Source organism: Lactuca sativa, chromosome 7 (assembly GCF_002870075.4).
Source record: "Lactuca sativa cultivar Salinas chromosome 7, Lsat_Salinas_v11, whole genome shotgun sequence".
Taxonomy (NCBI): Eukaryota; Viridiplantae; Streptophyta; class Magnoliopsida; order Asterales; family Asteraceae; genus Lactuca; species Lactuca sativa.
The window spans coordinates 53,935,205-53,962,039 of NC_056629.2; the positions used below are offsets into that span (position 1 = coordinate 53,935,205).

At 37.4% G+C, this 26,835-nt stretch overlaps 2 protein-coding genes across 2 annotated transcripts; one reads left to right on the forward strand and one right to left on the reverse strand.

The window, feature by feature from the left end:
- Positions 1 to 598: 598 nt before the first annotated feature.
- LOC111905770 (thiamine phosphate phosphatase-like protein) lies at positions 599 to 2,271 on the reverse strand. Its single transcript, XM_023901515.3, has 4 exons — positions 2,020 to 2,271; positions 1,431 to 1,552; positions 1,152 to 1,353; positions 599 to 1,086 (listed from the first exon to the last, which is right to left on the reverse strand). The coding sequence occupies exons 1-4, from the start codon at positions 2,185 to 2,187 to the stop codon at positions 817 to 819; spliced, it is 762 nt and encodes a 253-aa protein (XP_023757283.1). The 5' UTR covers positions 2,188 to 2,271; the 3' UTR covers positions 599 to 816.
- An 11,468-nt stretch (positions 2,272 to 13,739) lies between these two features.
- On the forward strand, positions 13,740 to 14,633 carry LOC111906183 (putative germin-like protein 2-1). Its single transcript, XM_023901911.3, has 2 exons — positions 13,740 to 13,873; positions 13,978 to 14,633. Exons 1-2 carry the CDS (start codon positions 13,771 to 13,773, stop codon positions 14,511 to 14,513), a joined length of 639 nt encoding a protein of 212 aa, XP_023757679.1. The 5' UTR covers positions 13,740 to 13,770; the 3' UTR covers positions 14,514 to 14,633.
- The last annotated feature ends 12,202 nt before the right edge of the window (positions 14,634 to 26,835 follow it).

Here is a 26,835-nt window from a genome sequence, read left to right on the forward strand (position 1 = left end):
TTCAAATGAGAACCAAAAAATGTTAAGAACCGTAAGAACCTTTAATTTTAGATGTTTATAAAGGGTTTAGGGTTTAGGGTGTTTATAAAGGGTTTAGGGTTTAGGGTTACCCTAAACCCTTTATAAACATCTAAAGTTAGAGGTTCTTACGGTTCTTAACCTTTTTTTGTTCTCATTTGAACCACTCCCTATATATATATATATATATATATATATATATATATATATATATATATATATATATATATATATATATATATATATATATATATATATGACTGATTAACTCCGATACCATGAGAAAGGCTTAATGGATTGATAATGATAGTTATTGAACACGTTATATCTGAGAATACTGATTTTTAAGAGTTGGTCACCAACTTTGTTTCAAAAAATGATAGAAGAGCACCGCGATTCATATCACTTTGTAAGATTATATCATATTATCGTTCTTTTGTTTTGATTATTTTTATAACATTTATCGACTTATTGTAGTATTAACGAATTTTATTTATTTATTGAAAAAGAAAAATTATACTTAGGGTACTATTTTTATTTTTTTTGCATGCTCCCTCAAAAATCAAAGGGACATTCCTGCTCAAAATAACCAACTTTTATCATATATGAATTGAAATACACACCTACCAAGAAGTAAGATTATTTATAAGCAATACACAAAGTGTCCTAAACTCTTTTAGCTACGAATGCTATTGTAGTTTGCGCAAACCTTGCACAGTCAATACCAAGTTTCATCATTTAAAGAATATTTTAGTTTTTTTGGTGAAACAATTCAACCAGAATTCAATTCTGATTCAATCAGTCTGCTGGATTAGTGGTGACAGGATGAATAAGGTGAAGCAGAATCTTGTTGAGTTCTTCCCCATTACTCCATTCATGAACTTTTGGCTTAATAGGTACAGATGATTTGGAAATGAGATGATGTAATGGGAAGTTTTTTCTAGGCATCACATGGTCTTTTTCTTCAAGCTTCAAAGTTGGACAAAAATCACCTCCACCATCTCCAATGTAGATTATCACCTGCTTTGATTCCAACATTGAATCTTCTATTTGATTCAAAACTAACCCCTGTTTATAAGTTTGAGATCAGAGGGAAACAAGATTGATAGTTGCTGATTGAGTAATTTAGGTACCTTGCACAAATTTGGGGGACAAAGATCACAGCCATGGGGAGGCAAAGTTGAACCATGATAAGGAAAGATTCGAAGTCTGCCTTCTTTATCAACAAAAGTAGGGTTTGTAATGATCTCAGAAAAGCATTCATAAACTCCATGGTTTTTCAAGATTGTTTCTATGAAGAACTTGTTAGCATCACTGAGTACCTTCAAATCACATCTGAAACAATCACAGTTCATTGTAATATCCCAAATGATGAATCAAGAAGATGAGAATTTGATCAGTGTAGTGGGTACCCAAGAGCATGAGCTGATTTAATGGCTGAAATGATATGTGGATCTAAAGGAACACGATTTAAACAGTTTATGATGTCTTCGATTGTTTTTCCCTGAGAATGTAGCTCCTCCATCATACGATCCTGAATTCAATAACACAGTAAAGTTTTTCATTATATCAGTATTTAAATTTAAATAGTGATTGCGATTTCAGTTTTGGGAGCAAAAACTGAATGATTTTCTGATTATTTTGGTCAAAACAATAGGAATCGAAGATGAATTGCAGTGAAAAGGCTGATTGTCGGGATAAATGAAAAATCGATATGAAGTTTGAATTTGAATATATAAAAATGGAATCCAAGCAAAATCGATTTGAATTTAGAACTAAACGCAGCTCGATTTCAATTACTTTGAGAGAATTAGGCGTGTCTGGAAATTGTGAATCGGTTGATTTTACAATGAGATTAGAACTTCACATTCGTCATCAAAAGCATATTTACAAAAGGTTTTCAGCTAGAAACACCATCATTTAATTACCAAATCCGACTAGAGAACTGAAATTTTGTCGCAAATTAAGTTAAGAGGTTAAAAAACGAGAAATCATACAAACCATGAGAGAATTCCATGGCAATGTCTGGCGAAGCTGATTAAACAATTGGGTCAAACCCATTTCTACCACCACCCAGCGATCACTATCGTCGTCCATAATCGTTCGATCAAAATCCCATATGATCGTCATTTCTCCGACGACTGTAGGCATTGGTTTCGCCGGCGCCATGACGAAAGCTTAAAGCGGCGCCGTAGGCGATTGTGACAAGTAATTTTGATTAGAGCCAAGGAAATGGTCACGGACTTGGTGTATTAGGGGTTGTTCCCAAAAGCAATCAATTTGAACCACGAGTGTAATTAAGTTGAAACATAATTAATTATTATATTTAAAAGAATAATTATGATGTATTTTAGAAAATGAAGTAATTTAATCACAATTTAATATCTATTTGAAGAAAATAAAAAACAAAATGTTTTTAACAAAAAATAGCCATTCGGTCTTAAATGGATATTCCTAACCATGAAAAAAACATTTTTTCTACTAAAAAAATATATTTTATATTAAATTCTCTGGATTCAGAAAAAATAAAAAAAATAAAAATAAAATAAAATAAAAAAAATTCAGGATTTCAAAAACAAATCCGAAATCCGATAAACATATCCATGTGGTTTACACCAATCTATATTTTTAGTTCAATTTTCTAATATTTGACATGACTCGTCCATGTGGTTGCTACATCTAAAATGTTCGGCTAAGTATGTGTGACATGACAAAAATGCCCATTTTTTGTCATTTTATTATGTTTATTTTAATTAATAAATAGAGAGCCCCTACACCCGACCTTTAAGTCCTCTTGTGTAAACCACCTTTAAGTCCTCTTGTGTAAACCACCGGCTCCAACACAATCGATAACTACCACAATTATCTTCATCTTCAACAAGTCACCAAAACGGTTGTAGTCCATAAAGGGGCAATTAATAATGTGATGAGCAGATTTGTGAAGTGGGGTGATTGAAGAGAATAAGCGGAAAGAAAACACAATCCCTCCTCTCACCTTCTTCGTCTCTAGCATCATATACTAAGGAGAGGCAACAATGCTTTAATGGTTACAGGAGGAGAAGGAAATGCAGAAGAGTTTTAGTAGTTGTGGCAGGGAAGGAGAGCAGTCGTGGATGATGCATTCGAAGATAAAGATGTAGCCGGAATATGCAAAAGTTTAGAGGTCGTGGTGGGAAGAGAAAGAGAGTTAACCGAAAATGAGAGGCGTTGATTTTTTCATTGTGGTTTCCTTTGGTGGAGATCGGAAATATGGAAATACAAGTGGTTGTCGAAGATAGAGGTGTCGCCAAAATAGAGGAGATGTATAGCAGGTATGAAACTGAAGAGGGTGGAAGAGATGAATGAGAATGTATTTTCTCGACTTTGTTGGTTTTCATCATGCATTTGAAATATTCTTCAGAATGGGTTGTTTTATTGAAGGGTTTTTTTGTAACATCCGAAAAACCATAGTAAAAATTTTCATTTTAAAAACCCTTTAATAATCCATACACAAAAAAAAAATATTGTTTTCAAGAACATAGTCAAAATCAGAGTATCATAAAATCATCAATCAACGAAATATCCAAGGATGATGTGCACAATCACTCATTCGCCTTGTCCCGATCATCTGATATACCTGAAACCATGAAATGAAACTATAGGCACGAAGCTTAGTGAGTTCCCCCAAAATATCCCCACACAACAGAACATGTATAAACATGTATGTTGGGTCTACAATCATCAAATTGGATTACCCCAGGCCTACAGTCATCAAATTGGATTGTCGTGCACATTGGGTCCATAGTCATCAGACTGCATTACCCCTGGCCCACAATCATCGGATTGGAATGCCCCGATCTGTTGGCTAACACACATAACATTAAAGCCTCAACCCAAACCCCACTATGTCAACATATCCAACAGATAAACATATAACCAGCAAACAGGTAATCATACAGATATACCAATTTAACAGTTCACTATTGTGACAACCCAAAGTTTATTCTGTTACATTACCCCGTTACCGTTAACGGAATATTCCATTTTATAAAAGTTCTGTTAATTAGAGGTCGCCAAATAAATAAATGTTTTATTTATTTATATTTTTATGTCGTTATAGTCGTAATAAAATAAATAAAACAATTACTTTACATTTCCATATTAATTTGGGAAAAAGTTAAATTTTATTACGACCACTAAATCGGGTGCGACCAAAAGCCCCGTGTAACGACAGTATCGGGTAGATTCCCACTAAGCTCCAACTCCAACCCATATATAAGGGGGAATGGACTTCATTCCACCCTTTTACACACTCTCTCTCTATACTCTCTCTCATAAAGTTCGTTTTAGCCTCAAATCCGCGAATTCCCGCCTCATAAACGTAAGGCCTTCAACCCTAACTTGTTCTAAACATGCATTATTGTTGTTATAGCTCAAAAATCTCATGAAAAGGACAAGGAAAAGGAGTTTACAGCCTACGAGCCTCCTTAGGCCGTAAACACCCAATAAGTGGCCAAAAGTCCCGATTCTTCCTTATTTGAGCTTAGATACTAGTTAGAGAATTTATCTAGGAGTGTTTAAACATCAAAACACAAAGTTTTAGGGCATAAAAGAGAGTTTACGGCCCAAGCACATGCTTAGGCCGTAAACACCTCTTATCCTTGCAAAAATGCCCCAAAAACACTCCCAAACCACCCTTAGGCTTAATACATAAATTAGGGACTTGCTATTTTGGGTTTAGAACATTTAAACACATAGATTTGAGGGGTGAAATGGATTTTACGGCCCAAGCACATGCTTAGGCCGTAAACACCCCCAAACCATGTCAAAAGATAGTTTTTGTCCCCCAAATGGCCTTAGACTTTTATTACAAATTACTAGAATTGAATCAAGGGCTTAAAATCAAAGTTTAGAGGGGTGCATGAGAGTTCACGGCCAAGCCAAGAGCTTACGGCCGTAAACTCCCAAGGAGTGGTCATTTGGACCATAAACTCCAAGGGAGTGCACTCTTGGAACCCCAAACACCCCTATAGCCTTGAATAATTACTTAAAGCCAATTCTTGAAGCATTTGGGACTTGAAATTAACCTAAAACAATCCTCCCATGAGTTTACGGCCGTAAACTCATGGGGAATATGGCCTCCCAACCATGAACTCATATAAAGTGAGTTTTAAGGAGAGTAAACTCCTCATTTGAGCCATACACACCCTTAAATGTTACCCGGGACACCCCAAACGCTTAATTAAAAGTGTTTTCACACTTAGGAAGCGTATACTTGTTTAATTAGTATTAACAGTACTAATTGTATGTGAACATATGTTATCATATGTTAAATAGGTCACTAAGTGTGTCCAAGTCCTTACTTGACACCGAGCACCCAACCGGCACCTTCGTCGGATCCACTTACACCATGTGAGTTCATACCCCTGAATGAACCTTTTAAATGTTTTTACATGTTTTATAGGGGGAATACAAGTTAAACATGCCAGTTATCATATCAATCACATGTGATTGATAACCCGCATGCACAAGGATTTACCACACTGTAAACTGTTTTACCGAGTAGGATACTATAAATGGTTTTCTAAAATGTTTTCACTTGTTCAAAACTCTTACTTATACTGTTTTATCGAAGTTCATTTTAAACTGGTTTTGTGAAAGGTTTCCAAAGAATTTCTAAAGGTTTTCAAACTTATTTTACCAAAGACTACCAAGTTGTGATTTTCTTAAGTATAAAGGTTTTTCCAAGGTTTTCATCAAAGTTCTCTTTCATGCCGTATACTCTTACTTGTTAGATACTGCTCCTTCGCTTTTACTTAGTTTAAACTCCTACTTGATAACGTTTCCACTTCGTGATACACTTATATTTGGTAACGCTTATACTTCACGATTCGGTTATTCACACTGTTCGCTTATACTTCACGATCCGGTTATTCCACACTGTTCGTTTACACTTCACGATTTGGTTATTCCACACGACTCGGTTATACATCACGATTTGGTTATACTTCACGATATGTTTTCACTTATTACACACTCAAGCGTATTTGGATGTATGCCTATGCTAGTATAGATGCATATAAATAATGGGTGAAGGACTTAGGAAGGCTTGTTCGCCCTATTTCCTTTTCTTCGTTGAGATGTGGTCTGGTGGGATCGGATGGCCGTCCGAAGGTCGTTTAATTCATTAGTTATATATTATGTATACGAGCATAGACATATAGGTTCACTCTAGTCAGTTCAGTTATGAGTCTCTACCTCTAGTTCAACACTTATATTGGAAACCCACTACCCACTATTTGGGATGCATCTTCAGGACACGGCCTTCTCCGTCGTCTAGTTGGTAACTAGAGTCTCCTGTAGGGAGAGCGGACATTGTGTGTATAGATCTATACGGAATTGACACCCCCGCACCCTTAGTCAGCGGCCTACCAAGCCAAGGGGTGACAAATGTCATATTTTATATTGACGCTTGTAGGGGCGCCAGGTACTCTAGTGTCGGTTAGTATGGTTACGAGTATCCCAGGTTACCTTATAATTCATGGCCTTAAGGTAACAGTATTTCACACTGTATTTTACACTGTACTTTACACTGTATGCTGAAAATCCATTCTTAGAGTCACATTGTTTTTAGACCTTGCTAGCTGTATCTTTTATTTGATACTGTCTGGGGTCTGTATTCCTTGTTTTAGACCTTGCTAGCTGTATCTTTCATGTGATACTGTCTGGGGTCTGTATTCCTTGTTTTAGACCTTACTAGCTGTATCTTTCATTTGATACTGTCTGGGGTCTGTATTCTTTGTTTTAGACCTTACTAGCTGTAGATACTGTCTGGGGTCTGTATTCTCTGTTTTTAGACCTTGCTAGCCATACCTTTCATTTGGTACCGTTTGGGGTCTGTGTCTCTCTTTGTTAGACTGAGCCAGGCGTGTTGTTTGTTCGATACTCTCCTGGAGTCTATGATTCCTTTGCCGTAGTCAGCAGTCTTCACTGCTGAGGCATATGTTATTTCCCTGATTTCTCTTGCTTTCTTTAATAATCAAATTCTGTATTTTGATAATGATAGCGATTAAGGGAAAACTACTTTTTACCACATAACTCCGTCCAGTGTTGGTAGAAGACTGCTTTTATTAAAGAAAATACAAGATTTTCTGGAAAAGACACTAATGTAATGGATACTCTAAAACTACCACTTTTATTAAAGTTATTTGAATAAAATGACACTAAATACTTATGAACTCACTAGCATTTGTAAAAATGCTGATACTCGTTTTTCAAATAACTTGTATTCTCAGGTCAGCATTAGACAGGTACATCCACGGAGCTTCTGACGAAGACAGTTTAGTACCAAGCTGCACCTATATTATTTACTTGTATTACTTTAATATAGTGTAATGTAAACCAATGAAAACTATTACTATTAATGCAATGTTTTGTTGTACTTTGATTACTATAATGCATGTGTTGTGATACTTGACATTACGTCATCCACCCCAGAACGTTTCCGTCGTTCCGGTTTTGGGGTGTGACAACTATAGCATAACAAGATCCTATATACCAGGATACGTAACACAACCTAGCGGGCCAACATTGGTGTCTTCGACCCACGAGTATAGTAAGGAAAATGTTAGGTTTTCTAAGCATCAAACACACTCTAAAATAGGCATCGAAAAAATCAAAACACAATATACCTAAGTGTACATGCAACCTATGGATCTATGGTTTCATACTATTACATCTACCTTAGAAAATACCAAAAACACAAAGGAAGAACACATACCTCTTTTGCAGCTAAAGATCTTCACAGTTGGCTCTTTATGCGTGCCACCTTTTTTGGTTGATGAGGACCCAAATCAGAATCCTTCTCTTGGTTCACACTCAATGAACTCAAAAGAGTAGAATAAAAAATAACTATGAGGGAATGAGCTATAAAGAGAGTTCTTCCACAAGGAGGGAGAAAGAAGTGGCGAAAAATCAAGCCAAGAATGACCTTGGACACATTCCAACAGAAAACTCACCTCAACACATCAATAGAAGCTCAACAGCTACCTCAACGGCATAACCAATCCAAGCTTCCTAAAACCAAACTGAGACCAATCCTTGCCCAAATATTCAACTATACTTGTCAAAAAGTCAACGGTCAAAGCTAAGGTCAAAATTGCCAACAACAACTCTACATGTTGTGGTCTTCCTTGGCTACGTCGTGGGCACTAAATGTCAAAATAGTCGATGATTCCCCAATCGCCACACTGTGGCAACCTAAGGCCATGTTGTGGGGACGGGTTTGAACATCTCAAAAGAGCTTAATCCATTTTCTTTCGATTTACAAGAGCTCCAAAGCTCATATCTGATCCTTTCTAAGGTCTAAATGGATAAAGTTTCTAACTTTATCCATTAGAAAGTTCCAAACCACCAAGATGTGGACTTTAAGTCTCAAAGGGACACAAAATGCATCTTTCTTAACTTAATCCATTAAGTCCAAGTGTCCAACCTTTAGATCTGGATCAACATGATGTTTAGATGGATAAAGTTTTGAACTTTATCCATAGCAAAGTCACCAACTTTCAAGATCTAAACTTTAATACACCAAAATAACCTTAAGGACCAAGATAACTTGCATGGATAGAAGGGAAGGAAAAAGATCATAACTTTCCTAGTCCATGAGGTCCAAGAAGCATTATAAACGAATCAAAAGAAGTTGGAGTCCACTCAACTCCAATATTACCCATAAAATGGACTAAAAGTGCCAAAACCCCCAAATGACAAGATCTGAAGAACTAGATAGCAAGATTGGAACTTTATACTTACAATAGTCCACAAATATAGTGCCTTTGATGGATTCAAAATTGAAACAACTTTCCTTGAAACCAAAAGAACCTACTTGATCTTAAATATCATCAAAAATTTCAACAAGCATCCAAAAGAGGAGTGAGGATAGGGGATAAGCGCAAAACTTGAAAGTGGAGGCTAGGGTTTCTGTTAAGGGGTCCTAGAGGTGACGGGGGCTGATAAAATGCCCAAAAATGTGAAACATTAAGCTTAAATATATTGAAAACCCTAAAAATCATGGGCTTTGGCCTGAATGATCGCCATGTTGTGGGCTATGACCCCCATGCCATGACCACGACTTTCCACCCAAATCCATTCAATCTTTAAACAACCATAACTTCTTTGTTTCAACTCTGTTTTCGACAATCTTTATATCCACGGAAAGGTATTGACGACCCAACACTTTTATCTAGTTACTTTTTGCTTAACACTTGTCGATCTAAAAACCATAATCCATGCAAGACACCCAATAATTAACTTTTCCCATTTTACCCTTTTGGCTCTGAAACACAAACCAACGGCTAGATCACCTAACAAGAGTTATCAACATACAATAAGGTATAAGCCATATTCCCTTAAAGACTAAGACCTATAGTTGATCCATTTATTGCCACAATCCCTAAATAAGAAACTTCTCAAAAGAGGATGTTACATTTTTTTTTTCAAATCAATAAAAGTTGCTTCAAGCGTGATTGTAAAAGGGTTTTTACGAGAAAAAAGGTTTTTAGAAAAAATGAAAATATGATTAATTATGATACTCAACACTTAAAACAAATTATACTTCTTTGAAGAATAATTTATAAGCACTAGTTAAAGAATATATACAAGAATCAATGGAAAAATTCTTTTAGCAAGTATTGTTTTTCTTTTGTTAGTATGGAATTTTTGAAGAGGTTCATTCTTTAAGTAATGAAGTTCAAAATGTGTAAATGAATAATAACAATAAATATATTTTTTTCCATATTGTTTATATACATACATTCTTTAACTAATGAAGTTAATATAGAAGTGAAGAATTAGTTACTTATATATAAAGCGTGTTTGGCAAAACTAACTACTAGTTGGAAGTTGGAAGGTGATAACTAATAGTTGGAATGTGTAATTTTTATTTCTTATATCAGTATTTGGCAAATGTAGTTGGAAGATTTTGAAATGTGTAAAATTACGTAAAAGGACAGTTGTTTAAAAAAGATAAATATATAAATATATTTTTATGGGCAATTATGGAAATTGATTCTAAAATCTCTATAGCATTTTCTTAAACTCTATATGAAATACCTTTTAGAGTAAATTACACGAATGGTCCCTATGGTTTGGGGTAATTTGCATGCTTGGTCCCTAACTTATTTTTTCAACTCGGAAGGTCCCTATGGTTTGTTTTTGTTACGCGTTTGATCCCTACTGTTTATTTTTGTTACGCGTTTGGTCCTTGTCTTATCTAAAAAGACTATTATTTAAAGAGGAAAAAATGATGGGGTAGGTGAGGTAAGGTGAGGGGGTGGGATTAGGGGTGTGCTTATTTAAATAAATTAAAAAAATCAAGGGCATAATAGTCTTTTTAGGTAAGATAGGGACCAAGCGCGTAACAAAAGCAAACAGTAGGGACCTTCCGAGTTAAAAAAATAACTTAGGGACCAAACGCGCAATTTACCCTAAACCATAGGGACCATTCGTGTAATTTACTCTACCTTTTATATTTGAAACGTTTTATTTAAACTAAAATTTAAAAACAAATATTGTCAAAAAAATCTTTTTGTTTAAATCGAGTGTTTTGTCAAAAGCCAAAATTACATAATATGGTATATAGATATAAACTAAAACTGAAATATAATGATGACAAATTAGTTTTTCTAAGCTATAATTATCATAAGTTAAAAATCATCCAAAATCTAATATCAAGTGCATTGGTTAAGCTTCTTAAATGATAAGAAATTTTTATACATATGTTTGACATGTTAACTAAAATGCTAGTTGTTAAGTGAAAAACTAGTTGTTAACTAAAATGCTAGTTGTTAAGTGAAAAACTAGTTGTTAGCAGAATAGCTAACAACTATCTAATAAAAAATAAATTTTGGTAAAAACTAGCTGGAAATATAAAATGACATTTAAAAAATATGATTTTTATAATTAATTAAGGGTATGTTTGGAAAGTTACAAAAAATATTTATGAAAAAGCTAGTTCAAATAAATTTTTAAAAATTTAGCTTTTAAATTACTTTTTAGCTTGCAAAACTTAACAACTTATAAAAACTCAAAAAAATAAGTTTGTTTATCAGCTAATTGTGCACGCTAAACACAACATAAGTAGCGTTTTAAAAAGCTAGTTTATAATATACTTCTTGGCTTGTCAAACATAATAACTTAAAAACTTAAAAAAAAATAAGTTAGATGTGGCACAACAAACATAACCTAACGTCATTTTATACCCTTAATTAATTGCAAAAATCACATTCTTCTAAATGTTTTTTGATGTTATTTTATATCTTTTAGCTAGTTTTATCAAACTTTATTTTTTATCAGTTAGTTTTTCAGTTATCAACTAGTTTTATATATAACAGCTATATTTCCAGGTAACACACCAAACATAGGGCAAATAATATTTTTTTACAAATAAAATAAATAAGACTTTTCAATTTTGTAAAACCTCTACAAAACATTTTTACATAGCACAAATGTTTCAACGTTCTAAAAAAAATAATATTATTATATGATAATAAATTTGGTTTATAAAGTCATATAATAAAAATTTATTATTTTTTTTAGATGAAGATTAATAAATTATAGAATCTGTTGATATTGTTGTTTCCAACAAAAACATCATAATTATTTAAATATATTTATATTTAATCGTATAAGTTAATTACTAAGAGTATGGATATGATTTATTTATTTCAAATGGTATTTTAGTCAACAAGTTAAAATCTAAAAGAATTTTTTAAACGCCGGTTGAGCTTTTGAGTTTAGAGCTTTTTGTTTAACCCAAAAACTACAAGCTTCTCCTACCGAACAAAACTTTTTCTTTTTATCAAGATTTTTTTTAAAAGCTAGAAGTTCCCAAAAGTTATGTGTTCAATACATCATAAAACCTTTAAGTTAAAATGAATGTTTGACAATGGGTGTTGACTTTTAAATTGACTTTTCCTAACATATAAGCTAATAAGCATGTCTTTTTAGACTTTTCTTATCATATAAATTATGATAAATTGCAATAAAGTCATTAAGTTAATCAAAAATTTTGATTTTGACACTGTATTTTTTTTCTTTCAATTAAGTCATTATATTTACAATTTTGCTGCAATATCAACCAAATGACCAATTCTTTTTGTTCTTCTGGTAACCACTATTTCTAAATTGCAATAAAGTCATTAAGTTTACCAAAGTTTCGATTTCAACACCATTATGTTATTAAATTTACAATTTTGTTACAATGTTAACAAATTGACTGGTTACCATCGATCTATCAGGCCAAATAAATGAAATGATAATATTGTGATGTGGAAGTTAGGTCAGATCTTATGTGTTAGGATTGAGTTTCAAATATAGGATGTACATAAAACCTAATTTCACATATCTTCTTCTCTTATTCTCGTCTGAGTATTTCTTCATAAATGGCGTCTGAATGTCGATCCAGTGGTTCAAACTCACTTAAAAATCAACAAAAACGGCGTACTCACCCTTTTACTAGGAGATGCTATTATGGTTTAGAAGCTCGATGTATACAACAACAAAATGAAGATGCTTACAAGGTTGATCCAGAAGATCCTTAGTGAGTTTGAACCACTGGGATCGGCCTTGTAGGGGTCTTCATTTACTTGTACAAATTGAGTTTCTAAACCACAACAACATCTCCTGAAAAGGTGATTATTCTCTTTTTACTGACTTGTAAGTGAGTTTGAACTATTTGACTGACCTTTCAGACGCCATTTGTTTTAAGGATATTTTTTTAATCACTTTAAATATATGAGTAGGTTTTGCTAAACACTCTAAAAAAAGTTTATTAGTTTATACGTTTTGTCATCGTCACCTTAAATACTAATACAAACATTTTTTAAAACTACCATAGCTGCTAATTAATAAGCATTTTTTCTAAAAATGTATTCTTTTTTACTTATTATTATTTTTTTTTCTGAAACTCAAATACAAGTACCTGTTAGAATTTTATGTCTTTCTTTTTCTCTTTCATCTCCTCCTTTAGTATCATTGGTCATCCTCATTCTTGACTTCCTTTCTTTTTTTTTCTTCAAATCTTGATTTTGTGTTGAAAAATTAATTAATTTTCTTTTCCTTTCTCTGTTTTCTATTATATTATTTCAATATCTAAGAAGAAGAAGTTCCAACTTCAACTTAGACAATCGAACAAGTTTGAAACTCATTAAAAATTTCAATATTTTGAAGTAAATTTTATAAGAAAAAGTAGTTTCAAACATACTTTTTGTGACAACAAAAATTCTATTTTCAAAGTTATGGTTATTTGACAAATTTGCAAAAAGTTCGTTAACCTAGAAGATATTAATACATCAAAATTATTGTTATTAAAAAATATATAAAATTCATTAGTACATCGTTACAAGAACGCATATCCTTACACAATACACTCGTCTACCCAAATTAACTATATATATAATCTAATAATCCTTTGAACCGAAATCAAGTCACGACATAACCTAAAAACAGCCGATCAAGCACTTTTGACTAGATCGATGTCTAAACGTAATCTAATCCACAAATTTGCCATGAATGGGCCAAGCCGGCTCATAAACCTTTGTCTTGCTTGTGTACGTACCTAATACGACTGTTTCAAATATTCACAGGACGGCATATGATCAGCTTTTCATCCATGGCGTCTCTGCTTTAATTTCGGTATATAAACAGACCTACATTTTCAACCTTTCCATCCACACAAACTCATTATATCTATCAATTTCACGTCCTTTTGATCCAACAATGGCTTGTGTTTTCATCTTTCTGGCTCTCGTTTTCTCTATGGCCATGGCAGCCGACCACAGTCCTCTTCAAGATTTCTGCGTTGCAGACATGAACGCTCAAGGTACCATGATCATTTCATTAATTTTTCTCACTTTCATTACTAGAAAATCTACTTCTAACTCTGTAGGTTTCGATGTCTATTATATAACCGTTTTCTTATAACAGTTATGGTGAACGGATTTGCTTGCAAAAACCCGAGTTCGGTTCAAGCCAACGACTTCTCCTTTGCTGGACTACACATGATGGGAAATACCTCAAATGCCCTTGGCTCACGGGTAACCCCAGTTTTTGTGACACAATTGCCAGGACTCAACACTTTGGGAATCTCAATGGCTCGTATTGATTACGCTCCATGGGGGATTAACCAACCTCACACGCATCCTCGTGCCACTGAAATCTTGACTGTTTTGGAAGGAAGTCTTGAGGTTGGATTTGTCACATCAAACCCTGAAAACCGTCATATTACTAAAGTTCTATATAAAGGTGATGTTTTTGTTTTCCCAGTAAACCTTGTACATTACCAAAGAAATGTTGGAAAGACGAATGCCATTGCAATCGCAGCATTGAGTAGTCAGAATCCTGGTGTGATTCCCATTGCAAATGTGATTTTTGGCTCGAAACCAGATATATCAACTGATATTCTTGCCAAGGCCTTCCAAGCTAGTGATGATGTTATCAGTGCTATTCAGATCAAGTTTTAGATGTAAAAGGATTGGAAAGGAAGAAACGTAAATGTTGTTTCTTTTTCTAGCCCGAGGTTTATTTCATTAAAGTTTGCATTTTGATTGTATGTTTTATTTTTTTGTTGCATGCTAATTCTTTAATATATAGAAAATATTTGTTTGCATGGAGTTGCTTTCTTTGTCACCCTCAAGGGAGCGGCAAAATATATATGAACGAACGAGATTTTGACAAATCAAGAAGAATGTCTAAAAATAGAATCTCAGATGTTTTCAAAAGGGTTTGAAAATGATAAGATACTTTTCTCAACCAACTTATAGATGCTATATAATATATATTATGCTTTGTAACGAATCAAAACTTATAGTATCATGTTAACGCATAGTTTACATAACACTTTGTGGTGCATGCTATATATTATGCTTGTAATGAATCAAAACTTATAGTATCATGTTAACGCATAGTTTACGTAACACTTTGTGGTGCATGTACCGTCATCACCACAAAACAGGATATCTAATCGGTTGCTAATCTGGGAGTTATGGGGCCAATCGGACGGAATCTTGCGAAAAACTACATGGCGAAACAATATTTTTTAGAAAATAGATGGTATACGACAAAACTGCATGTAATTACCAACGAATTCGCTACTTGTGCATAAGATGATAAATTTGTAAATATTTTAAGGCTGTCCAGAATGGGAATCAAAAAGACGCGTTTGAGCCTAGGTGGACGGCCAAGTCACGTATGAATACCACCCCGGTGTCCGGTGGCTTGGCTGTGATGGGGTTGCGAAGACGGGCCAAGATGACCTATGGCATTTGAGTTTCATTTTTTGATTGTTGTTCTAACTTCTAGCCATTTGAACGGAATAAAAAAAATCTTTCAAATTTAAAATTAATCTCTCTGTATATACATACACTTTACACATATTTTTACATCTTACAAACACATACTTTCAATAAAATAGATAACTTTTAGGTTCAATTTCTTCTTCATCCGATGATGATGATTTTGATGACGAGTTGATTTTGCACACGTTGTTGTCTGCATAGAAAATCGATCAATTGGGATGGTATTGGGGCAAACGAACTTTTGGTAAGTGATTAGTTGGCCCCTGAAAGCTAATACGATCTATCGAAATTCGAAAACCGTTTTCGTATTAATAGAAATTTATTCTTACATATAGCTAGAGATTTGGAAAATAACTATGAGTATTTCCAATTAAGATGGGATGCTAGAGGTAAATGTGGTTTTACTACAATACAAAAATGTACAGCCGCTCTTAGACAATTGACATACGACATAGTCGCAGACGCATCAAATGAGTATTTGAAAATGTCTGAGAGGACGTGTCGAGAATGTACATATTTTTTTTGTGAGTATGTTATAGAGCTTTTCCGTGACATATATTTGCGACATCCGACTAGAAGTGATGTCGAACAGTTGTATGGCGTGCATCAAGCTAAACATGGTTTTTCCAGGGATGCTAGGTTGCACTGATTGTACACATTGGGAGTAGGAAAATTGTCCCAACGCATGGCAATGTCAATTCACGCGAGGTGATCATGGGTTGTCGACTGTTATATTAGAGGTAGTTGTTTCACATGACATATGGTTTTGACATGCATTCTTTAGTATGGAAAGGTCAAACAATGACCTAAATGTGCTTGGAGTGTCTCCTTGGTTTGAAACTTGGTGATGAGATATATCCGGAGTAGGCTACATTTGTCAAGTCATATTCATATACGCCCGATGACAAACAAAAATTGTTCAAGTTAGCACACGAATCTACACAGAAGGATGTGGAATAAGCGTTTAGGTAGGGCAAAATTGACAACGATGTTAAACTCTTGTGTTATTTTACATAACATGATAATAGAAGAAGACCGTATGACGATTTGTACGTATAGCGCGGACGATATACTTAATCCAGCTGCAATAATATAAGTCGGCAGTCTGACATACTTCACAAGGGTTTTGGAAATACAAAACTGTGAAACACGTCACAATCCACGTTATAATTTGACTGGACACATATAGGAAAGGCAATTCCAAGGGCAAAATGGCAATGACAATGAAGAGAATGAGGACAGTAACGACGAGGATGATAAGGACGCTGACGATGAAAATGCAGTCAGTGACGACGAGGAGGATGAGGACGAAAATGACAACGAGTAGTACATCCTATGCTTTTTTTAATAGTAATTTATGTTTTAAATTTCTAGTTTTTTAAGTAATATAATGTTTTATTTGATATGTTTTATGTTTTTTTTTACTAATTTAGGTTTTAATTTTTTATTTTTTCTAAGTAATTTAGGATTTAAATTTGTGTTTTTTTAATTAATGTAAGATATTCATTTATGTTTTAAATTATGTTTTTTATTTAATTTACTGCCTAAAAAAAGATAAATATTTTGGAGTGGTAAACATTTCCAAGGGCTAGTAGTTTGGTAGTGTGTTTGTAGTGGAACTAACGTGGTGCTGAGTTGACAACACTTTTTAGTGGGTTGGTTGTGACTACTCCCCTTAGTCTAGAAGTCGTATGTATCTAGGGAAAAGAATTGACACCAAAGATGGCCGATGATAGGTGGTTTCTATGTGGAGCGTCAAAAACTTGAACACGAGAGACTTTGAAAAGTGTACAAAATTATTATATATCAGGCGTTTCAGGTATTTCTAGCTTCTATCGTTTGACAAAACGCTCAGTTTTAAACAAAAAACATTGTTTGACACTACAAGATTTTAGCATTTAATTTAAATAAAACCTTTCAAATCTAAAAGCTATCTCACATAACTTTTAAGAAAACGTTATCAACTACATGCTATCTACTACCTCCTATCAGCTATTAGCTTTCCACCACCCACTACCAGCTAATTTTGCCAAACACGCCCATAAATATGGAATCATAACAGATATCCAAAAAAGAATAAATAGATTATTATTAAAAATAATAAATATAAGGAAAAACATATATTTGATGCTATCATGGATATTTATCTACTGCTTCAAAAGTTCCGTCTTCTCAAAAAGGAAATTTAAAGTAGACAATAGTTGATTGACAACCAATTAAAGATGTTTTATAACCCTTCCTAGTTTCCGAGTTTTAGGAAAAAAATGGAAAAGAAAGTAAGAGAAAAGAATGTGCAAGAAAATTATATTTTGCGTTTTCGAGTTGTAGATGTGAAAGGAAAATTAAGCATTTTGCTTTTTTTTTTCTCTGTAAATTAGAAAGAAAATTAGGATGAAAAGTTGTTCTTCCATTTCTTTCTACTTACTTCAATTAAAAAACTCGGGAAGGAACATGGTGTAATAGAGAGATGATATCCTTGTTGTAGATATTTGAAGATGAAGATAAATGAATTGTCTCCCATTGTAACTTCCCATAACTTAAAACGAAAAATTTCGTTTTTAAATTAATAAAAATGTAATCCAACACATCATCACGAAACCAAAGTGGAACCAAAGGTATCAATACATCACAAAATATCAGAGTAAGTCACAAAATGCGAAGTAAGGTCGTATGTGCTCTTAATGACTACGAATGCGAGATTCGCTATCACCCGGGAAAAACAAATGTAGTAGCTGATGCTCTTAGTCGAAAAGAATACTCAGGTCGCCAAGTGAAATCCTTAACCATGACGATCCATTCACATCTGTCCACACAAATCAAGGAAGCTCAGAGGGAGGCCTTGAAAACAGAGAACATGGCAGGCGAAGCCCTAAGAGGAATGGACAAAAATCTTGAAGTCAAGGGTGACGGAGTTCGTTACTTCATGAATCGGATCTGGACACCGAAGTTTGATGGATTCAGAGACATAGTCATGAAAGAGGCTCATAAGACTCGATACTTCGTGCATCCAGGTTTGGACAAGATGTATCTGGAACTCAAGAAACTGTATTGGTGGCCGAACATGAAAGCACAGATCTCTACCTATGTGGGAAAGTGTCTGACTTGCGCCAAAGTCAAGGTAGAATACCAAAAGCCCTCATGATTACTACAACAAACCGAAATACTCGAGTGGAAGTGGGAAAGGATAACCATGGATTTCATAACCAAATTACCCTAGACAACAGGTGGGCTAGACACCATCTGGGTAATTGTCGATAGGTTAACAAAATCCGCACACTTCCTACCCATAAAGGAAACCGATAAGATGGAAAAGCTAACACGAACTTACATCCGAGAGATTGTACGACTGCACGGTCTACCAATATCCATTATCCCCGACAGAGATAGTAGGTTCACCTCGCGATTCTGGCAATCGTTACAAAAATCCCTAGGAACAAGGCTCGACATGAGTACTGCTTACCATCCACAAGCCGGCGGTCAAAGTGAGAGGACCATACAAACCTTGGAAGATATGCTAAGAGTTTGTGTAATCGATTTTGGTAAAGCATGGGATACCCATTTGCCACTAATTGAATTTTCGTACAACAATAGTTATCACTCCAGCATTAAAGTTGCTCCATTCGAAGCTCTCTACAGCCGGAAGTGCAGATCACTACTGTGCTGGGCTGAAGTGGGTGACACACAACTAGCCAAGGGACAAGTACCCGACAACACTCTCACTGGCCCGGAAATCATAAGAGAAACAACTCAGAAGATTATACAAATTCGGGAACGAGTAAAGGCTTCAAGAGACCAACAAAAGAGTTATGCGGACAAAACACAGAAGCCCTTGGAATTTCAGGTCGGGGACCAAGTGCTATTAAAGGTCTCACCCTGGAAAGGGTTAATACGTTTCGGAAATCGAGGGAAACTAAACCCAAGATATATCAGACCATTAGAGATCCTTGCAAGGATCGGTCCGGTAGCCTACAAACTTCGTCTACCGCAGGAACTCGATAACGTACACCCTACCTTTCATGTGTCAAACTTGAAGAAATGTTTGTCCGATGAGACCCTCATCGTCCATCTAGACGAAATCGAAATCAACAAGAGTCTCCACTTTATAGAAGAACCAATTGAAATCATGGATAGGGAAATTAAAAGAACAAAACAAAGTCGCATACCCATCATGAAGGTCCGCTGGAATACAAAACGAGGACCTGAATACACCTGGGAACGCGAAGATCAGATGAAACACAAGTACCCACATCTTTTTCCCTAATCCACAAGTGTTTTTCTTACATTAAATTTCGGGACGAAATTCCCTTTAACGGGGGGATGATGTGACAACCCGATATTTCGACTCTATGTAATGACCTAAAAAGTCAAGTATTGTAACCACTTTTGAAATAATGAAATTAACTTTGAAAATAAAATGTACAAAAGTCTCTATTGGTTTACCTACTATGTTAGATATTGTGTCAAGGTTTACATAAATACTAAAAAAACTAAAATCCGAGTTATAACGAAGAAGTTATGACCATTCTAAGATTTCCGACAAAACCGGCAACACCGATTAACGAAAAACGCGAAGTTTTAATACAATAGTCTTTAGCCTTAAGTATCTAAATGAAAGTTGTAGATATCATTAAACCGTAAATGTGCGTAAAAAGAACGTCCAAATCTGACTTCGTATGAGGAAGTTATGATTTTTCCAAGATCCGGATATAGCAGTAGACAGCTAAAAACTCGAAATAGAGATCGAGAGACTTTGGGCCGAAACAACCTAAATGAGAATCGAAGGTCTCAACAATAGTAGCGCAACGGAGAAAAGTCTAACGAAAACGGACATCGGATGAAGAAGTTATGAGTTTTTAACGGACTTTTCGTGTCCCGGCCCGTTAAAAATAGATAATTAAAAATAAATTCAAAATTAGCCGACGAAGTCTAAATGAGAGTTGTAGAGCATATTTTCAGCTACGCATGCATATAAAGAACGTTGAAATTGGAGCTCATACGCAAAAGTTACGAATTTTACAAGTTCGGGACACAAAATCCGAGGCTGACTCAGCCTCACGACGTGAGGAGACCAAAACTCACGACATGAGCTCGTGACTGATGGGTGCCAGAGTGTCAGCCACATCAAATCGTCGGAGAGGATCATGCTGACTAATCCTCACGACATGAGACACCCAAAACTCACAACGTGAGACCCCAAAACTCATCCTATAAATAGAAACCGATGGTTTCGAGTTCTAGTGCTCAATTCTCTCTTCTCTTGTGCTGAAACTCTGGTTCTAAGCCCCCGAGAGCCTCCCAAAGTCCCAGTTTTCGTGTACAAGTCCCGAAGGAAGGTTTTGTATTCCCGAGATTCCCGAGAAAATCGACTTTCACAAGCCGAAGTTCTGCTCAATTTTCATCTCACTATCTTCAATCAACCAAGTGAGTTCATACCCCTATAATCTACACTTTTAAATGTTTTATAAATGCTTCTATACGCTTTTAATGGGGGGGTGGGAATACAAGTAAACACATGGTTATTATAGTGTGTTACTGTAACGACCCAATTTTCACGTCCAAAAATTTCGTTTTTAAAACATTACTTAGAAAACATTAATAATTAAAACATTGTTTAATTAAACCATTTCACATCGAAAACCAAATTTGAAATCCACAACATTTGAACAACCAAAATATCAGAGTATCAATCCCAGAATAAACTCATAACTACGGAAAGAAGAGTGTGTGTGATAGGCCGCTACCGCGCCGGCTCCTTCCCCTTTGAAGCAGAGGTACCTGAAAACCAAAACTGAAAACCATAAGCACGAAGCTTAGTGAGTTCCCCCACTGTACCACATACCATATAATCACATAACAGACATATATTGTCAGGCATATCTGGGTGCCCGACCTACCCCTTCTGTCCTCTCGACCGGACGTTGCCTAGCATACCTGGGTGCTGGCCTCCCCTTCGGTCCTCTCGACCGGATACTGCCTAGCATATCTGGGTGCTGGCCTCCCCTTCAGTTCTCTCGCCTGGATACTGCCTAGCATATCTGGGTGATGGCCTCCCCTTCGGTCCTCTCGACCGGATACTGGGGAACTATTTCTCCCCTCTACTACTACCACATAACATGTATCACAATATCAGAATCTATCTAACATGGCTGAGTATGACTACCCCTTCGGCCCTACCGACCGGATATCTCGGGGACTATCTCCCCCTACTGTCACTAGCACATAGCATCATATCATACTAGCACATAAACATAACACAGGTAGTAGTAATCCCTAGATGAATATCACAGAGACAATCATCTACATACAACTCCTACCGGTGGGCCGACATTGTGGCCGTAGACCCATCGCTACTGGAAGGTAACTCACCTCGAAGTAGCTGCTGATTTGATCGGGAACTGACTGTCTACTGCTGCTGCTGCTGCTCCGGAAATCCTCCGGCTGTAATTCCCACAACATACTCAATCAAACACTGCTAACTGCCCTTTTGGGTAAAATGACCATTTTACCCCTAATCATGCCCTAAGTCAAAGTCAGAGTCAACTTTTAGTTGACCTGACTCGCTGAGTTGGCTCGCCAACTCGCTGAGTCACGGTCCAATCGACTGACCTGGATCCCGTCTCTACTCGTCGAGTTAGGCGTTGACTCGACGAGTTCTCCTTCCAAACTGATGTTCAAGTCCTTCATCCTACTCGCCGAGTTGTATGAACAACTCGCCGAGTTCATCTTCATCCGATGAACACTTATGCTGAGACTCGCCGAGTTGTATGAACAACTCGCCGAGTCTGTTCTTGATCTAAGAAGATTGCCTTGAACTCGCCGAGTCAGGGCAATGACTCACCGAGTTCCTTCATGGATGAGTCCGGCTTCCAACTCACTGAGTCACACCCCATGACTCACTACTCTACTCGACACAACGAAAAGGGGACAAACTCGGAGACTCGCGAGCAGACTCGCCAAGTCAGATGAACGACTCGCCGAGTCGCTACCATGCAGTTTCTATATGGTCGATTTTGCTTGAATCCAACTTATGCTATCCATAGATCTGGGTTCCTAGAGCATGAATAGCACGTAAAGTTTCCAACTTTACGTGTAGATACTCACTAATGAGGGTTTTAGGGCTCAAAATGCACCCAAAAGGGTAGATCTAGGGTGTACATGCAACATGGGTCCATAAAGGCAATAGATCCAAGCTCCTGGAGCTCGATCTCACCTAGATCTAGAAGTTACCCAGCTTATTACGAGTCCACAAGCATACATCTTGGAATGGATCAAAAAGGGCTTTAATGGAGCCATAAGTATGAAAAAATGGGGGAAACGAGCCATACCTTAGTGAACACTCTGAGATTGCTCAAAGGTGCTTGACCTCCTCTTCTTCTTCTTGATCTCCTCTCCTTCTCACTCCAAAGCTTCAAAAGAATACACCAAAGGCTTCAATTCCACAAGTAATAAGGCTTGAACGAGGTATAGGGCTCTGAGGGTGAATGGGGACTGGCTTGGGGCGGAAATGAGTGCTTAAATAAGGTGAAAACCCCTGAAACTTAGGGTTTCATCCAACAACGGTGACTCGCCGAGTCTAAGATATGGACTCGCCGAGTCGCCTACTTAAACGTGTCCCGGGTCCCGTCTCTACTCGGCGAGTCGGACCTATGATTCGCCGAGTCCAAGGCTAAAAATGGAAAACACTCAAATAAGATTAACGTACCAGGAACCAGGTGCTACAGTTACATAAAAGTTTCATTTTACACTTTTTTTATCAAGTGAATCATATGTGATTCATAACTACTATATGGAAACTTTCGTATGCAAAATATATCACGATAACATCTTGTCTTTTGAAGTGAAATATGTTGATATATATATATATATATATATATATATATATATATATATATATATATACATACATACATATATATATATATATATATATATATATATATATATATATATATATATACACAAATCAAACACTATGTTTATACTTTAAGTATATGTGTTCATTTATTGCACTACATAAGTTATTCCTTTCATAACAAGTGAGCATTACACTAGGGTTTACTATACAAACGAAACGCACATTTTGAGAAACTATAATAGGTATAGTTTACGAGAAAATCATGAACATTTGCATACCAACGAGTACTATATCAAGGAAATACTTTCATATACAAGAACAAATGGACATTTTCATACGTAAATCTGTTTTATACTAAGTTTTGTGAGACATTTCATGTACTTTCGAGTATGCATTTTGTAACAGCCCGAAATCTCAGGTATTGTCTAAATTATGTTTTTGGGTGATTTAAGAGGGGACTCGGCGATTTGGAGCCTAGACTCGCCGAGTAGGATCGCAGACTTGGTCGCGGGATCGCGACTGGACTCGACGAGTCCAGGTATGGACTCGGCGAGTCGACGCTGTTCAGCAGAAACCCTAACCGTTCGGTTTTGGATCGTATATAACGCTCTTAGGTGCCGTCATTGTTCGTTTTAGTCGATTGAGAGGAACCCTAATCGGTTGTGGGCATCTAGAGCAAGATTGGAGGATATTAGGGCTTGAAGAGGTTGTGGGGCAAAGAGAAGAAAGGTTTTGGCTAAAGGAACAGCAAAGGATTTGAGTTCTGCGGTTTGGAAACACAGAGAGGGCGTATTCCAGGTAATATTTCGGATTTCCTTCTGTTGTTTGTTGTGTTTATGAAGTTAGGGTTTATGAAACCCATTTAGTGATTAAAGGGGTTATTATGTTATTACCCAAACGTTTATACCCCCAGTAATGAGATGCTTAGAAGCCCAGAAAGTCCCATGGTTGTATATCTCGGGACCACACGTAATTCAGGAAGCAGATGCTCGTCTGCATGGCATGGACTCGCCGAGTTGTTCTTCCGACTCGGCGAGTAGCTTGAAGATTTACTGGGACTCGCCGAGTTGTTCTTCAGACTCGGCGAGTGGAGTCGGGGTGGCCCCGCGATTCTTTCAAGGGTAACTCGTCGGGTCGAGGAGGGTACTCGACGAGTAGATAGGGAATCTCAGAAAGTTGGAGGACGTCTAGACTCGCCGAGTCATCATGGTACTCGCCGAGTCCGGTCGAGCTGACCGTTGACCGTTGACCAGAGTTGACCTAAGTCTGACTTCTTAGGGATAGTCACCCTTAGAAGTTATAAGTGTTAATGAGATATGTGATATTATAGGAAGGTTGTAGCTCGTCGGATTGTGCACGAGTGATTTCAGGAGTTGCTAGCTTTCAGCATTCACGAGGTGAGTCTTCTCACTATACTGTACCCGGAAGGGTTTGACTGTGTGACCGGAAGGTCGGATATGTTATGTGATATGTATGCTATAAGTGGTAAGTTAATTGTTATGTGTGCTATGTATGATATATGGGCCGGAAGGCAATATGTTATGGGCCGGAAGGCGATTACGTTATGAGGACCGGAAGGTCAGGGCCTGGAAAGGCGTATGTGCGTAAGTGTATATTGGGGAACTCACTAAGCATTTATGCTTACAGTTGTTGTGCATGTATTTCAGGTACTAGCGAGGACCGTGGGAAGGCGCCGGCATGATCGATACACACTGAAGATTGTCTTTATGATCTTGGGATTTTGAATAATTGTATTTGACAGAATAATTAATCTATTTATGCCTTGTTTAAAATGGAAACAATTATGTTTTTAAAAATGAAAAATTTGTTTGAAAAATTTGAGCTGTTACAATTGGTATCAGAGCCTTGGTTTGAGGGATTCGGGTGCACCTTAGGGGGTAACTGAACTCAAACCGATGATTTGAGAAAGCTTTTCAAATAAAGGCATAAACTTTTGTAAATGGTTTTGTGGTAAGCAAGAAAGAAGCAGTGTGTACGATCAGTCAGCGCCCGAACGGTAAAGATCCCCAAAATACCTTACAATATTATATGATATGAATCGTTATGCATGCTAGAAGACTAGGTATTCATGATAGGACTAGAGTGGCCTGATTTGTGATGCCTTAGTCTAGGGAAGTTGCCTGTATGAGATGCTTTGCTAGTATGCGGGTAGATAGGGCGTATCAGAAGTAGAGTACTCACTATCCGGAGTTTGGGGAGGAGGACTTGGGATGAACATTGATGCGGTGTGGTCGGTAGTATTGGGCCCGTACTACCGAGGACACCGGGTCAGCGGGAGGCCCAAGTAAGAATCCCTGGATATTTGGGACTGAGTAGGGTTGCGTATCGAGTGCGATAATACTCGGTAGAATCTCTGATAGTTTTATCATGGTTAGACCGCGTCACGGAGCAAGTACGAGCGGTGTGAGTGACGAGGATATTCGTCAGATGATCCACGAGGAGGTGGCGGCGGCGATCCGTGCTGAGATCCCGGAGATGTTTGGGTCTATCAAGACCACCCTGATGGAGACGTTCGACGAGCGGTACGCCGCATTGACTGAGGCTGCAACCGCTGCAGCTACCGCAGCTGTGGCCGCTGCTAGGCCACAGGGGGGTGATTCATTGCTGTTCCGAGAGTTCAGCAACACGAAGCCACCAGAGTTCGATGGGACGCAGGATCCGATTGCTGCGATGAGGTGGATCGCAGATATAGAGGGGTGCTTCTACACTTGTTCATGCCCGGAGCACCTGAGGGTACGGTCCTCTTTGAACCAGCTCCGTCTGGGAGCAAAGGACTGGTGGAAGTTCGTGACGGCGAACTTCACTTTGGCAGAGACAGCGGCAGTGACATGGGAGGGGTTCACTACCATGTTCAGGGAGGAGTACGTTCCCCCGGTGGAGCGGGAACGATTGGTTCAGGAGTTCTTAACCCTCAAGCAGGGTACTGATTCGGTGGCGGCGATCACGCGGAAGTTCCATGAGAGGGCGATGTTTTGCCCCGAGCTGGTGGCCACAGAGCAGGCTCGGATGAGCCGGTATTTGGGTGTTCTGAGGAGGGAGATCCGGGAGTTTGTGTCAAACTCCACTTACCATACTTTTACTGAGCTTCAGGCGAATGCCAGGAAGCGTGAGATCGAGTTAGAGACTCAGGCCAGGGAGGAGGCCGAGTCTCAGCAGGCAGACCGGCGGCCGGCTCAGTCTCAGCCGGCAGCCAAGCGGATCAAGTCCGCCGATTCGAGGACGGGAGGTTCGAAGAACCGCACTTGCGTAAAGTGCGGCAAGGGTCACGATGGGGCGTGTCGAGCCGGTGCATGCTACAAGTGCGGCAAAGAGGGGCACATTGCTAGGGAGTGCCCCAAGGGGTTTATGGTTTGCTTCCATTGCAACCAGACCGGCCATCGGAAGGCCGAGTGCCCGCAGCTTCGTCAGGGATCTGCACCTGTTGCCAGGACTACTGAGACTCGACCGGTGAAGGTCGAGGCCCCGAGGGCTCGTGGGAGAGCCTTTCAGCTGACTGCGGAGGAGGTCCGCGCTGCGCCCGATGTTGTGGCAGGTATGTTGTAATTTGTGTAATTATTTTAATGTCGATATGTTATGCTTATGTTATTATGCGCGTAGGTACTTTCCTTGTGA

Coding starts and splice junctions, on each gene's coding strand:
- LOC111906183 (XM_023901911.3), top strand. CDS start 13,771: ATGGCTTGTGTTTTCATCTTTCTGGCTCTCGTTTTCTCTATGGCCATG. Junction 13,874..13,977: donor TGCAGACATGAACGCTCAAG/GTACCATGATCA, acceptor TTCTTATAACAG/TTATGGTGAACGGATTTGCT.
- LOC111905770 (XM_023901515.3), bottom strand. CDS start 2,187: ATGGCGCCGGCGAAACCAATGCCTACAGTCGTCGGAGAAATGACGATC. Junction 1,354..1,430: donor AAATCAGCTCATGCTCTTGG/GTACCCACTACA, acceptor TGATTGTTTCAG/ATGTGATTTGAAGGTACTCA. Junction 1,087..1,151: donor GTCCCCCAAATTTGTGCAAG/GTACCTAAATTA, acceptor ACTTATAAACAG/GGGTTAGTTTTGAATCAAAT.